General features: G+C 45.9%; 2 protein-coding genes across 3 annotated transcripts in view; one reads left to right on the top strand and one right to left on the bottom strand.

Moving 5' to 3' along the window:
• Positions 1–707: 707 nt before the first annotated feature.
• On the bottom strand, positions 708–4432 carry TEX46 (testis expressed 46). The gene is made up of 2 exons (XM_074381490.1): positions 4241–4432; positions 708–1010 (listed from the first exon to the last, which is right to left on the bottom strand). Exons 1-2 carry the CDS (start codon positions 4430–4432, stop codon positions 708–710), a joined length of 495 nt encoding a protein of 164 aa, XP_074237591.1.
• Positions 4433–6461: 2029 nt separating this feature from the next.
• Positions 6462–16090, top strand: part of KDM1A (lysine demethylase 1A) — a 70979-nt gene continuing 61350 nt past the window's right edge. For both annotated transcript variants that reach the window (XM_010345466.3, XM_010345467.3), the window contains exon 1: positions 6462–6959. In XM_010345466.3, coding sequence (XP_010343768.2) covers positions 6609–6959 — 351 coding nt within the window. In that variant the 5' untranslated portion in view covers positions 6462–6608. The remainder of the gene's footprint in view (positions 6960–16090) is intronic.

Consider the following 16090-nt stretch of genomic DNA (forward strand, 5'->3'; position numbering starts at 1 on the left):
AGCTCTGGTTGAAACTCAATAACATGAGCTGGGCACGGTGGCTCATGCCTGTAATCCCAGCACTTTGGGAGGCCGAAGCAGGTGGATCACCGGGGGTCAGAAGTTCCAGGCCAGCCTGGCTAACATGGTGAAACTCTGTCTCTACTAAAAATACAAAAATTAGCCAGGTGTGGTGGCAGGCGCCTGTAATTGCAGCTACTTGGGAGGCTGAGGCTGGAGAATCACTTGAACCCAGGAGGTGGATGTTGCAGTGAGCCGAGATCACGCCATTGCACTCCAACCTGGGCGACAAGAGTGAAACTCCATCCCTCAAAAAATAACGAGAAAGGGACATGGTCAGAGATAGGCTTGGCAGGGCTGACTCTGGCCTCTGGGTGCAGGATGAGAGGGGAGACTAGGGGCTGGGACAGTAGTGGGGAGACTCAGGGTGAACAGCATAGGGCCAGGGAGGAACGAGGATAGATACAACTGAAATAGAAGGCTCTAGAAAGGGATGGTTCTAGAGCCCCATTAGGCCATGACACTATGTGCTACCTGGTAGACCTGCTGTGTAGATTTCTTTTCCAGAGGCAATCTTTCAGCCTCTGATCCTCCTCCTGGCTCCTGGGCACCTTTCTGTTACAACTTACTATGAACATGCAATAGGCTGTGACTGGGTTTTACTGAGTCAAGGTAACATCCACAGAGGCCAGCCCACCTCAGCCTCATTAGCTGGGGGAACTGGAAATACAGTCAGACAGGGTGGAGCAAATCGACTCATGCCTCCTCATTCTGTGTTTCTTCATGGGAAAATTCCGATGTCTGCTTGACCGCCTGTGGTGATTCATTTTATTCCACATGATGAACATCTGATTCTCTAGGACCTTCAGCTTCATTTCACTGAACAGAAGCCGTTGGAGGACCTTGTCCTGGAGGGCAAAGCAGGCATGCATTCTCTCAACTTCTTTTGTGTTCTTGGCCTTGTTGTTCTTGGAGTCGTTTTCGGAAGTCTTTGGTTTCTCTTCTTCCTTCTAAGCTCCCCATCGCCAGGAAAAGGGGAAAGTTGGTTAATAATGATAATCCCTTCCTTGTTTGAACACCTGCTCTATGCCAGGTGGTTTACAAACATTATCTTAATAGAGTCTCACCACTGCCTGCAAGGGGAGTGTCTTTGCCTCATTTTGTGGAGACTTGGGACCCAGCAATGGAGATTACTTTCTTTTTTTCTTTTTTTTTTTTTTTTTTTTTTTTTTTTGAGACAGAGTTTCGCTCTTGTTACCAAGGCTGGAGTGCAATGGCGCGATCTCGGCTCACCGCAACCTCCGCCTCCTGGGTTCAGGCAATTCTCTTGCCTCAGCCTCCTGAGTAGCTGGGATTACAGGCACGCCCCACCATGCCCAGCTAATTTTTTGTATTTTTAGTAGAGACGGGGTTTCACCATGTTGACCAGGATGGTCTCGATCTCTTGACCTCGTGATCCACCCGCCTCGGCCTCCCAAAGTGCTGGGATTACAGGCTTGAGCCACCGCGCCCAGCCCACTTTCTTATTTTTAAGACAGAGTTTCACTCTTGTTGCCTAGGCTGAAGTGCAATGGTGCCATCTTGGCTCACTGAACCTCCACCTCCTGGGTTCAAGTGATTCTCCAGCCTCAGCCTCCGGAGTAGCTGGGATTACAGGGGTCTGCCACCATGCCTGGCTAATTTTTGTATTTTTAGTAGAGATGGGGTTTTGCCATGTTAACCAGGCTAGTCTCAAACTCCTGACCTCAGGTGATCTGCCCACCTTGGCCTCCCAAAGTGCTAGGATTACAGGTGTGAGCCACCACTCCCAGCTGGGAAGTCATTTTTTCAGCATCACACAGCCTCAAATTCCTGAGTCCCCCGCTGGCCTTTGGTTCATAGGAATGCATGAGATGACTCGCTAATCTGCCGGTCACAATGGACATAAAGCCCTTAGCCTAAATACATCTATCTCCAGGAGACTGTTTTTCCAACGTGCCTCTCTGAGCATTTTGTCAGACTCAGCATGATCTCAAACTGCAAAGTCTCAGTGGTCTCATGACATACTTTTATCTCTATGATTCTCTTCTCTCCCTCTCCTGGTTAAAAATAACACTCAATTTTTTTTCTTTTTGGACTCAGCTACAAACTAATGGTCTTTAAAAATATTTAAAAATTAGGCCAGATGTGGTGGCTCATGCCTGTAATCCCCACACCTTGGAAGTCCAAGGCAGGACAATCGCTTGAGCCCAGGAGTTTGAAACTAGCCTGGGCAAGATGGTAAATCTCATCTCTACAAAAACTAGAAAAAATTATCCCTGTTCACACCTGTAGTCCCAGCTACTTGGGAGGCTGAGGTGGAAGGATCACCTGAGCCCACGGAGGTCGAGGCTGCAGTGAGTCATGGTTGTGCCATTGCATCCAGCCTGGGCCACAGAGCGAGACCTGTCTCAAAAAACTAAATACATAAATAAAATAAAATAAAATGGTTAACTGAAAAAAATTAAACATATCTGACATGCAAAAAAAGCTAAATAATACAACAAATGCTCATATTCCCATATTAACTTAAGAAATAAAATATAAATATAACTTCTCTGTGTACTCTCACCCACAGCGTTCCCCACCCCCGTCTCTGAATATCGTCATCTCAACTGTAATCCTGCATTTAGTATTTATTTTTCCATGCATTTCTTTATAAAGTAGTTCTCAATGGAAGGCATTCTGCCCTCCCCCCTCCCCGGGAACATTTGGCAATGTCTGGAAATACATTTAATTGTCACAAAATCAGGGGTGTGCTACTTGGCATCTCGTGGGTGGGGGCCAGAGATGCCCCTAAGCTAACAATGCACAGGTGATAGGTGAGCCCCCCACTATGAAGAATCATCTGGCCCAAAATGTCAATAGTGCCATGGTTGAGACATCCTGCCTTAAACTACTTTCACTGCACATATGCATCCATAATCAAGATAGGCTGTTGTTTTGCTTTGTTTTTCTTTTTTGAGATGCAGTCTTGCTCTGTAGCCCACACTGGAGTGCAGTGGTGCGATCTCAGCTCACTGCAACCTCTGCCTTCCATGTCCTGGTTCAAGCAATTCTCCTACCTCAGCCTCCCAAATAGCTGGGATTACAGGCACGAGCCACTATACCCAGCTAATGTTTTGTGTTTTTTAGTAGAGACAGTGTTTCACCATATTGGCCAGTCTGAACTCCTGACCTCCTGATCTACCTGCCTCGGCCTCCCAAAGTGTTGGAATACAGGCATGAGCCACCGCACCCAGCCTGCTTTTTTTTTGGTGCGGGGAGGAGACGATCTCATTCCGTCACCCAGGCTGGAGTGCACTGGCATGATCACAGTTCACTGCAGCCTCAACTTCCTGGCTCAGGTGATTCTCCAGCCTCAGTCTCTTGAGTAGCTGGGACTATAGGCGCATACCACCATGCCTGGCTCATTTTTGTATGTTTTGAAGAGACATAGTTTCGCCATGTTGCCCAGGCTATTCTCGAACTCCTGGCTTCAAGTGGTCCACCTGCCTCGGCATCCCAAAGTGCAGGGATTATAGGTGTGAGCCACTGTGTTGGGCTGTTTTGCATGTTTTTTGTTTTTGTTTTTGGTTTTAGATGGAGTCTTGCTCTGTCACCCACGGTGGAGTGCAGTGGCATGATCTCAGCTCACTGTAACCTCTGCCTCCCAGGTTCAAGTGATTCTCCTGCCTCAGCCTCCTGAGTGGCTTGTATTACAGGTACACTGTGTTGGCCAGGCTGGTCTTGAACTCCTGACTTCAAGTGATCCACCTGCCTCAGCCTCCCAAAGTGCTGGGATTACAGATGTGATCCACCGCACCCGGCCTAGCATTTTTTTTTTAACATTAAATGAAAGAAGTCATAATCTATGTACATTTCTGCTGTCTTTGTTATTCTATTTTAGAGTTGTATCTATGTTCATCCATTTTAATTTTTAAAATTTTTTTCACATTAAAGTAGTTGTTACTCTTGCCAAAGCACGCTGACATCAAACATGAAATAGGAGAGTCTGGGGTGGTCCTGATTTAACAGCTGAGGCAACTGATGCCCCTTGTGGAGGGAAGAAATTTGCCAGCACCACCTAAGAGGAAGCTGGAGAATGGTGATTTAGACCAGAGTCTTGGATTCCCCAGTCCAGCCCCATTATTTCAACACCTCCCTATTCCCTAACCCCCAACCTAGTCTAGCTACAAATATCCGCTATCCCTGAGCTGAAGCCAAGACCCGTCTTGCTCACCTTCTGGGGCTCTGGGAGGGTGAGCTTGTGTTCATGCTTGACCAGCCAGTTGCTAAGCAACAGCAGAAGGAATAGGAACCCAAACAAGACTGGCTTATAGCTCATCAGCCAAATTGCCACTGCTCCCATGGTGCCCGAGGAGGCAAGTATCCCATGGAGACTCCTAAAGAGAAATATCAGTTCTGCCAGCATTATGGCGTGGAGGCACACAGGCCCCAGGACCCTGCCTCAGTCCCCTCCATGACAAGAGTCACGGCTACCCATGCCTCTGAGTCATAACCAGCTCCCTCCCACCACCCAGTTGCCACATAACAATAATAGTAACTTCTCCTATGTCTGAAGCACCCACTATGTGCCAGACTCTTTGACAAACAGTTTGCAAGTATTATCTCATGATGTCCTCACAACAGCCAGGTGATGTAGGCCTCCTCATTCATTCACCAGTATTTCTGGGCCTAGCCACCGGCAAAAAAAATGGCCAATACAGAGCCCCTACCATCACAGGGGCAAAGAAAAGCTATCCAAACCTGGACATAACTGCTTTCACAGTTATACTAGCCCATCTTGATGCTTTAGGGAAAGGTAACTTTGTTTAATATAATATATATAACAGACAAACCTATAGCAGAAAAAAAGAAACAATATAGTATGTAATATTGATTAGGTTTTGGACTCTGTACAGTTAGACATTAACTTTTTATTATTATTTTATTTTATTTTTGAGACAAGTTCTCATTGTGTTGCCCAGGTTGGAGTACAGTGGTGCAATCACAGTTCACTGAAGCCTCCAACTCCTGGGCTCTAGTGATCCTCCTGCCTCAGCCTTCCGAGTAGCTAGGACAACAGGCCTGTGCCACTATGCTCAACTAACACGAAAAAAAAAATTTTTTTTGGCCAGGCACGGTGACTCACGCCTGTAATCCCAGCACTTTGGGAGGCCAAGGCAGGTAGATCACCTAAGGTTGGGAGTTCCAGACCAGCCTGACCAACATGGAGAAACCCCATCTCTACTAAAAATAAGAAATTAGCTGGGTGTGGTGGCTCATACCTGTAATCCCAGCTACTTGGGAGGCTGAGGCAGCAAAATTGCTTGAATCCAGGAGGCGGAGGTTGCAGCGAGCCAAGGTCACTCCATTGCACTCCAGCCTGGGCAACAAGAGCGAAACACCATCTCAAAAAAATTTTTTTTTTTTTTTTTTTAAGAGACAGGGTCTTGCTATATTGCCTAGGCTGGTCTCAAACTCCTAGCCTCAAGCAATTCTCCCACCTAGACATTAACTTTTATTATTTTATTTTATTTTATTTATTTATTTTCTTTTTTGAGAGGGACTCTTGCTGTTGCCCAGGCTGGAGTGCAGTGGTGTGATCTTGGCTCACTGCAACCTTCGCCTCCCAGGTTCAAGCGATTCTCCTGCCTCAGCCTCCTGAGTAGTTGGGATTACAGGCACACACCACCACACCTGCCTAATTTTTGTAATTTTATTAGAGACAGGGTTTCACTACGTTGGTCAGGCTGGTCTCAAACTCCTGGGCTCAAGCAATCCTTCCACCTCGGCTTCCCAAAGTGCTGGGATTACAGATGCAGGCCACTGTGCCTGGCCCTTACTGGGTTTTTAGGTTAGTTCTCCTTTATAGTTATTATGTATGGTGGACATGGGATGCGAATGGGGTTGGGGGCCAGACAGAAAGAAGAGTGAACAAAGGCTTGGAGACAAGACCAAATCCGTCTGGACTCAAACATGGATTTCCTAACTTCTCTCCATTTGATTACCATTGAAACCGCTGTGCTCTCCAAGCTTTTTGCCCAGTCCAAGCAGGACAGTTATGAATAAATAAGACGCCCTATCAGCATGATTTGTTTTCCCCCATTAGATTCTAAGTTCTTTGAAAGCAAGAACTTCATAATGTAACCCTTGTTACGTAGTAGGCAAGCACTAATATAGATACTGGTTGAATTGACGAAAAATTGGATGAGTGAATGAATGAACGCACGCATGCAAAGCCTCAAGTCCCTAGAGGACATGGTCACCTTCGGAGGTTTAGTCTGGCCCAGAAGCCCTAAGACCACTGACTGTGCCGGGTCCAGTTCCGAAAGCCGGGGAGACGCTCTAGGCAAGCTACACGTTCTTGGCTGCGGTGCCGCTCTAGCCGCGAGGACGCTGCTCTATGGCTGCGAGGGAGGGGCGGGGCTCGTGGGCGTCTCCGGCCCTTTTTGTCCCGGCGCGGCGGGAGCGCGCTTAGCGCTTGCGCACGCGACGGCGGTTGGCGGCGCGCGGGCGACGTGAAGCGAGGCGAGTCAAGGCGGTTCGGACCCACGGAGCGACAGACCGAGCGGCTCCTACGGCCGTCGGCGGCCCGGCGGCCCGAGATGTTGTCTGGGAAGAAGGCGGCAGCCGCGGCGGCGGCGGCTGCAGCGGCGGCGGCCGGGACGGAGGCTGGCCCCGGGACTGCGGGCGGTGCCGAGAACGGCTCAGAGGTGGCCGCGCCGCCCGCGGGCCTGTCGGGCCCAGCCGAGGTCGGGCCGGGGGCGGCTGGGGAGCGTACGCCCCGCAAGAAAGAGCCTCCGCGGGCCTCGCCCCCCGGGGGCCTGGCCGAACCGCCCGGGTCCGCAGGGCCTCAGGCCGGGCCTGCCGTCGTGCCTGGGTCTGCGACCCCCATGGAGACTGGAATCGCAGAGACTCCGGAGGGGCGTCGGACAAGCAGGCGCAAGCGGGCGAAGGTAAGGCTCGACCCCTCCCTCGGACGACACCGCGGGGTGCAGAGCCGCCCCAGGCTGCCCCGCTCGCCCCCGCCGCTGCCGGGTCTTGGGCCCTTCGCCCACGACCACCCACCCCTCCCCCTGTGCGGCTGTCCGCGCCGCGTCCCCTCTAGCTGGACGGGTGGGGTGAGAAATGCAGGGTCTTTGCAGGTGTTGACTGCGGTCTTTGTGCTGGGTCGCTGGCGGCGTGGGCAGGGGGCATCGATGGTCGCCGGCGGGGGTGTTTTACTCCTTAGAGCTTACTTGCACACCTTTTCATTTGCTTGGCTGGAAAAATGGCTCCCTGACGTGGAGCTACGCTTGGCGTTCTTGGAGACATCACTTGTTTGTCCACAGATAGGTCTGGAAGCTGTTCGGCGATGTTGATGGCGTTTCGGCTGGGTGCACGAGGGGGCTGTCGGTTGTTGCTAAAAGAAATCGCCTTCGTGGTGGAGATGGAAAAGAAAGGGTCGTTTTTTGTTTTTTTGTTTTTGTTTGAGCCTCTGCTGTGTGATAGGAGTTGTAGGCTTTTCTTTCTTCCAATCCTCTCAGAGATCTTTTGGCATAGAATTTTGCAGATGAGGAAGCTGCTGATTGAGAGGGCGAGTAACAGTCAAAATGCAAATATTTGGGAAGAAAAAGATTTGACTCCATCAGTCTATATGCAGACAATGACTGCCTCAAATCTCTGTGTCCTAGATGCTGTGTTCAGCGTGTCACCAACATTACTTTGTTTTTTGTTTTTCCTAAATACCAACGGGCAGGTATTGCTAACCCTATTTTAGGAATGAGTAAACTGAGGCACACAGTTTAAGCAACTTGCCCAAAGTCACAAAGCTAAGTAAGTGATGGAACTGGAATGTAGTTTCCCTATTCGTGTTACAGGGTATCATCAGCCCTTGAAACAAAGGACCACATGGGACATTGTGCAGGGCACTGGGGCAGTATTAGGCCGCAGACTTTAGACTAGGGCCTTTTTTGGAGATTTTATGGTCTAGTTGGAAAAAAAAAACTGGATATGTATGTGTATATAACCAACATTTAAGTAAAAATTTGCAAATTACGTAATTTATGCTTGTAAAAAATTGTCTATACAAGTTTTTTTTTTTTTTTTTTTGAGACGGAGTTTCGCTCTTGTTGCCCAGGCTGGAGTGCAATGGCGCGCTCTCGGCTCACCGCAACCTCCGCCTCCTGGGTTCAGGCAATTCTCCTTTCTCAGCCTCCTTAGTAGCTGGGATTACAGGCACGCGCCACCATGCCCAGCTAATTTTTTGTATTTTTAGTAGAGACGGGCTTTCACCATGTTGACCAGGATGGTCTCGATCTCTTGACCTCGTGATCCACCCGCCTCGGCCTCCCAAAGTGCTGGGATTATAGGCGTGAGCCACCGCGCCCGGCCATGCGGAGCTTCTTGAGGTGAGTATTAGCCCGAGTGAGAGCCCTCAGATTTATCTGCCTACTTGAGCTAACTCTCTAAAATATAACCAGTGCTGGGTAAAATACCGTTTTGGAGGCAAGACTTTCTGGAGCTTTTACCAAAGCATGGGTTAGGAAAGCACAGAGGTTGGTGACACCAGCCCTCAGAAATGAAGTAAAGGGCAGAGTGTTATTTTACGATTTTAGCAGACAGGTGGCCAGAAGCCATGTATAAGATGTTTTTAAAAACAGGTTTAAGGCCGGGCGCGGTGGCTCAAGCCTGTAATCCCAGCACTTTGGGAGGCCGAGGCGGGTGGATCACGAGGTCAACAGATCGAGACCATCCTGGTTAACATGGTGAAACCCCGTCTCTACTAAAAATACTAAAAATTAGCTGGGCATGGTGGCGTGTGCCTGTAATCTCAGCTACTCAGGAGGCTGAGGCAGGAGAATTGCCTGAACCCAGGAGGCGGAGGTTGCGGTGAGCCGAGATCGCGCCATTGCACTCCAGCCTGGGCAACAAGAGCGAAACTCCGTCTCAAAAAAAAAAAAAAAACAGGTTTATTGGCCGGGCACAGTGGCTCATGCCTGTACTCCCTGCAATTTGGGAGGCTGAGGCGGGTGATCACCTGAGGTCAGGAGTCCGAGATCAGCCTGGCCAATGTGATGAAACCCCCTTCTCTACCAAAAATACAAAAAATTAGCTGGGCTTAGTGGTGGACGCCTGTAATCCCAGCTACTCTGGAGGCTGAGTTAGGAGAATTGCTTGAACACGGGAGACGGAGGTTGTAGAGATTGTGCCACTGCACTCTAGCCTGGGCAACAAGAGCGAAATTCTGTCTAAAACAAAACAGATTTATTGGGATAATGTATGTATAATAAAATTCACTATTTTAAAATGTGCAATTCAGTGGTTTTTGGCATATTTACAAGATTGTACAACACCGCAATTGATTTTAGAACCTTTTCATCATCCCCAAAGACACTTGGATCATTGGCAGTCACTTTCCATTCCTCCCTACCCCTAGTCCCTCACAATCACTAATCTACTCTTTGTCTATGGATTTGTCTATTGTGGACATTTTATATAAAAGTCTTACAATATGTGGCCTTTTGTATTTAGCATGTTTTCAGGGTTCATCCACGTTGTACTTCCTTTCAGTACTTATGGCTAAATAATACTCCATTGTATGGAGATATCAAATTTTGTTTATCCATTTATCATTGGATGGACATTTGGATTTGTTTCTGTGTCTTGGCTATTTTGCATACTGCTGCTGCTGTGAACGTAAATGTACAGTTTTTCTGTGTGAATATGTTTTAGTTCTCTTCGGTATGGGCCTAGGAGTAGAATTGCTGGGTTTTATGTTAATTCTAGGTTTAACTTTTGAGGTGCAGCCAAACAGTTTTCCACAGCAACTGTACCATTTTACATTCCCATTAGTAAATATATGAGGGTTCCAGTTTCTCCAATATTCTTTTTTTTTTTTTTTTTTTTTTTTTTGAGACGGAGTCTCAGAAAGCTGGTGTGATCTCTGCTTACTGCAACCCCCTCCTCCTGGGTTTGAGCGATTCTCCTGCCTTCGCCTGCTGGGTAGCTGGGGTTCCAGGCACCTGCCACCAACCCTGACCAATTTTTGTAGGGTTGGGGTTTCACCATGTTGGCCAGGATGGTCTCTAACTCCTGACCTACCTCAAGTGATTCACCCATCTCGGCCTCTCAGAGTGCTGGGATTAGAGGTGTGAGCCACCTTGCCCAACCTTCATGTGCTTCTTGATGTTTGATATTGTTTGTCTTTTACTATAGCCATCCTAGTGGGGCTGAAGTGATACCTTGTTGTGGTTTTGGTATGCATTTAATGACTAATGATGTTGGACATCTTTTCATGTGTTTATTGGCCAATTTTATATCTTTGATGAAATGACTATTCAAATCGTTGGTTCATTTTTAAAAATTGAGTTGTGTTTAACTCAATTTAAAAATTGAGTTAAAAATTGAGTGTGGTGGCTCAGCACCTGTAATCCCAGCACTTTGGGAGGCTGAGGCAGGTGGATCACCTGAGGTCAGGAGTTTGAGACCAGCCTTTCCAATATGACAAAACTGAGTCTCTTTACTAAAAATAGAAAAATTAGCCAGGCATGGTGGTGTGTGCCTGTAATGCCAGCTACCCACGAGGCTGAAGCAGGAGAATTGCTGGAACCCGGGAGGCAGAGGCTGCAGTGAGCTGAGATTGCACCACTGCACTCCAGCCTGGGCACCACGGCAAGACTCCATCTCCAATAAAAAAAAGAGTTGTTGTTATAATTTTCAACTAAGAGTTCTTTACATATTCTGGTTACAGAAAATTTTGATTTTGATGAGATCTGATTTATTTTTTCTTTTGTAGCCTCTGCTTCTGGTGTTATATCTAATAAACCATTGCCTTGTCCAATGTCATCAGGATTTACTCCTATGTTTTCTTCTAAGAGTTTTATAGTTTTAGCTCTTGCATTTAGGCCTATAATCATTTCTCAGTTAATTTTTGTATATGGTGTGAGGTAGGGGTTCAACTTCATTATTTTGCATGTTGTCCCAGCACAGTTTATTGAAGACCATTCTTTTCCTCAACTAATAGTTGGCACCCTTGTTGATTGACTGTAAGAGTTTATTTCTGGACTCTCAAATCTGTTCCATTGATCTATTATGTATTTCCATCCATGCCAGTACCACACCATCCTGATTAGTTTCTTAAGTTTGAAATTAGGAAGTGTGAGTTCCCCAACTTTGTTCTTCTTTTTCAAGATTGTTTTGGCTGTTCTGGATCCTTTCCATTTCCATATGAGTTTTAGGACCAGTTTGTCAGTTTCTGCAAAAAAGGCTGCTGGGGGGCCAGGTGCGGTGGCTCAAGCCTGTAATCCCAGCACTTTGGGAGGCCGAGGCGGGTGGATCACGAGGTCAAGAGATCGAGACCATCCTGGTCAACATGGTGAAACCTTGTCTCTACTAAAAATACAAAAAATTAGCTGGGCATGGTGGGGCTGCTGGGATTTTGGTTGTGATTGTGTTGAATCTGCAGATAAATTTGGGACACGCTCTAAGATTTTACTATTACTTACTTTTTAATCTGTCTCCTACAAGAAAGATTTCTTAGTTACCTTATGGACTAATTTTTTGGAGACAAGATCTCACTCTGTCACCCATGCTGGAGTGCAATGGTACAATCATATCTCACTGCAGCCTCAACCTTCCAGGCTCAAGTGATGCCCTTATTTCAGCCTTCTAAGTAGCTGGGACTACAGGTGTGTACAACCACACCAGGCTAATTTTAAATTTTTTGTAGAGATGGCTTCTCCCTATGTTTCCCCATCTAGTCTCAAACTTCTGGGCTCAAGCAGTCCTGCCTTAGCCTCCCAAAGTGCTGAGTTTACAGACATGAGCCACCTCACCCAACCAGTATATTTTTCTTTGTAATTTTAACTCCTCTTATTTATCCTGTTTTATTATTATTATTATTATTAGGTCTTAAACTTGCAGAAGAAAAAATTAGTTATGTGTTTATGTGGAGCAGCAGCTAGGAAACTAGCAACTAGCCAGTCTTGGGTTCCAGAGGAAACAGACTTTAGAGGATAGAGTATCCATTTAAGGAATAGAAAGCAAGCTGAGGCTGGGATAGACAGGCCCTGTTTCAGTAGTTCTTAGGTGTATGCAAGGAAAAAAGTGTATATATTTTATGACTTGGGAGCTTATTCAGTTTTCGGGACTGTACTTTAACAAAATTACATCATAACATAGTTAAAATCATGTTTAGGGTATTGGAAGGAGTCCATGCAATTGAATGTCCCTGAAGTTTCAGTTTCATTAGTTTCACTTTTGGGTATATATATGCTAATATTATGGCAAAACATTTAAGGTTTGAAATTGGTAAATTGGGTTGGAACTTCAGGAACAACATACTCCTTTAGGAATGGTGGCCTTGAGCTCGGCCATGAAACCGCAGAATTTAGAAAATGTTCTGGAAAAGGGTGGCCTTTTTGGAGTTAAGTGTTTCCTTTTCCTCTGATTCATTTTCCTCAGGTAAATAAGTCCTTCCTTGTAAAGCTCAGATATAATATAAACAAAATGCTTATTGCAGTGTTTGACATATAGTTAGTAGGTGACCAGTAATTAAATACTACCAATGGAGAAAGGGAAGTGGTCTGAGAAGCATCAAGGGAATCCAGAGTGAACAACTGAATGTTAAGAACAATGGACAAATCAATTTAGTTAGAGACAGGAATTGTCTAGGATCAAGACAGATTGAAGGGACCAGTTTTGTTGGGGTTGTAGACTTGTGTCCAGTTGTAGTTAGCATTAGATTCGTGCTGTCCAGTGTGGTAGCCAGTAGCCACATGTGGCTATTAAGTTTAAATTGAAATTAAAAATTGTTTCTTCAGTCACGCTAGCCACATGTAAGTGCTCAATAGCCCATGTTGAGGCCACAGTATTGGAAGCACAGATAGAGAACGTTTCCATTATGACAAAAAGTTCTATCAGACAGCCTTGAACTAGATTATGAAGTGCAGACCGTGAGTGCTATGAGACTTCAGAGAAGATAAATATATATATTTTTAAATTTAGAACAATTAAGAAATAAGCTGCAGAGGAGGTGGATCTTGAATTTGTTGCATTGGATTAAAAGAAAAAGATGAAAGTAGCTTTTGGGAGTTTAGAGGTTGGTAGAACAGCATTGAGGATGTTTTGAGAGTTCTGTTACTGATTAGAATTAAGTTTGAATTCAGGCCAGGCATGGTGGTTCATGCCTGTAATCTCAGCACTTTGGGAAGCTAAGGTGGGCAGGTCAGTTGAGCCCAGAAGTTTGAGATCAACCTTAGCAACATGGCAAAACCCTGTTTATACAAAATTACAAAAATTAGCCAGATGTGGTGGCATGCACCTGTAGTCCTAGCTACTTAGGAGGCTGAGGCAAGAGAGTTACTTGAGCCTGGGAAGCAGAGGTTGCAGTGAGCTGAGATCATGCCACTGCTTTCCAGCCTTGGTGACAGTGAGACCCTGTCTTAAAAAAATTTTTTTAAAGGCAGTTTGCACAGTTAAAGCCAGAGAGTTTATATGCCAGTTTGAAAATTTTGATGTTCATCTGTTAAGCTATTAGAAAATATCACATATTGGGAAAATTAATCTGGCGTTTGTGCCCTAGATAAAAGGGAGAAAGGTTTTGTTTGTTTAATTTTTTTTTTTTTTTTTTTTTTGAGATGGAGGCTTGCCCTGTCACCCACGCTAGAGTGCAATGGTGCCATCTCGGCTCACTGCAACCCCGCCTTCGGGTTCAAATGATTCTCTGTCTCAGCCTCCCAAGTAGCTAGGATTATGGGCGCCTACCACCACGCCCAGCTAATTTTTGTATTTTTAGTAGAGACAGTGTTTCACCATGTTGGTCAGGCTGGTCTCATTCTCCTGACCTCATGATCTGCCTACCTTGACCTCCCAAAGTGCTGGGATTACAGGTGTGAGCCACTGTGCCTGGCGTTTTTTAATTTTTAATTTTTGTGGTACATGGTAGGTGTATATATTTATGGGGTATGTGAGATATTTTGATAAAGGAAGGAATGCAATGTGAAGGCAGAAAAAATTTTTTTTTTTTTTTTTTTTTTGAAACAGTGTCTCACCTTGTCACCCAGGCTGGAGTGCAATGGCCTGATCATGGCTCACTGCAGCCTTAACCTCCCAGATTGAAGTGGTCCTCCTGCCTTAGCCCCCCAAGTAGCTGGAACTACAGGTGCATACCACCACCTCTGGCTCATTTTTGTAGAGATAGAGTCTCACGATGTTGCCCAGGCTGGTCTCGAACTCCTAAGATCAAGCGATCTGCTCACCTCAGCCTCCAGAGTGCTAGGATTACAGGTGTGAGCCACCATGCCCAGCCCAAGAAAGATTCTTTTTAAAGACTGATGTTTCAAGGTGATTGAGGAGTGAATGAATCATTGTAATAAGGGTAGGAGGAGAAGGAAGAGACTAAAGATTTTTTTTTTTTTTTTTTTTTTTTTTGAGATAGAGTTTCGCTCTTGTTACCCAGGCTGGAGTGCAATGGCGCGATCTCGGCTCACCGCAACCTCCGCCTCCTGGGTTCAGGCAATTCTCCTGCCTCAGCCTCCTGAGTAGCTGGAATTACAGGCACGCGCCACCATGCCCAGCTAATTTTTTGCACCTTTAGTAGAGACGGGGTTTCACCATGTTGACCAGGATGGTCTCGATCTCTCGACCTCGTGATCCACCCACCTCGGCCTCCCAAAGTGCTGGGATTACAGGCTTGAGCCACCGCCCCCGGCCTGAGACTAAAGATTTAAATTTGGCCGGGCGCGGTGGCTCACGCTTATAATCCCAGCACTTTGGGAGGCCGAGACGGGTGGATCACCAGTTCAAGAGATCGAGACCATACTGGTCAACATGGTGAAACCCCGTCTCTACTAAAAATAAAAAAAATAGCTGGGCATGGTGGCGCACGCCTGTAGTCCCAGCTACTCGGGAAGCTGAGGCAGGAGAATTGCTTGAACCCAGGGGACGGAGGTTGCGGTGAGCCGAGATTGCGCCATTGCACTCCAGCCTGGGTAAAAAGAGCGAAACTCCGTCCAAAAAAAAAAAAAAAAAGATTTAAATTTGAGAGTCATCAATGTAAAAGTAAGAATAATTACCCTACTCACTCATAGTCTGCCTACTGGGACATGTTTATGTCCTTGGTTGTAAATAGTTGTAGAATCTCTGAAGTCTTTGGGATTTTTACTTAGGTATGAGAGATTCCCAATCCTTTAGGTTCAAAGTACCCATTCCTTTTCTCAGGGGAATAGTTTTTATTAAAGTTCGTATGCTTCTTTCAGATGGTTTTAAAACTTTATTAAATAGTCACTTCTCGGCTCTGGGCAATTTAAAAATTATCTAAAAAAAACTTTATTAAATGAGGAAACCCTTTTTTACAAAATAAAATTTTATGCAAAATCCCAAAATAAAACATACTACTATTAAGTAATATTAAGAGGTTAAAATTTGGCCGGGCGCGGTGGCTCCAGCCTGTAATCCCAGCACTTTGGGAGGCCAAGGCGGGTGGATCACGAGGTCGAGAGATCAAGACCATCCTGGTCAACATGGTGAAACCCCGTCTCTACTAAAAATACAAAAAATTAGCTGGGCATGGTGGCACGTGCCTGTAATCCCAGCTACTCAGGAGGCTGAGGCAGGAGAATTGCTTGAACCCAGGAGACGGAGGTTGCGGTGAGCCGAGATCGCGCCATTGCACTCCAGCCTGGGTAACAAGAGCGAAACTCTGTCTCAAAAAAACAAACAAAGAAACAAAAAAAGAAGTTAAAATTTATAACATTTATTTTAGTTGTCAGTCTATGGAGAAAATGAGGCTATTGGTGAAACCGGATTTGAGATTGGAAATTAAGCATGATAGTCTTGTTTCAGCCTTAGAATCCATTTTTTCCCTGTAGGCACTAGACTACCAGGGAAGAATCCAGTTGTGTTTCTGTATTTCGTTTTGCTTATGATGTATTGTGGCAGTCTGGTACTGATTTGACAAGTTGTACAAACGGTAGAAGGTTGGTTTTGCTTGCTTGCTTTTTTTTTTTTTTTTTTTTTTTTTTTTGGAGACAGGGTCTTGACTGTCACAGAGGCTGGGGTGCAGGGTTTTGATTATAGCTCACTGTAGGCTTGACCTCCTGGGTTC

The sequence above is a fragment of the Saimiri boliviensis genome, chromosome 11 (assembly GCF_048565385.1).
Source record: "Saimiri boliviensis isolate mSaiBol1 chromosome 11, mSaiBol1.pri, whole genome shotgun sequence".
Lineage (NCBI taxonomy): Eukaryota > Metazoa > Chordata > Mammalia > Primates > Cebidae > Saimiri > Saimiri boliviensis.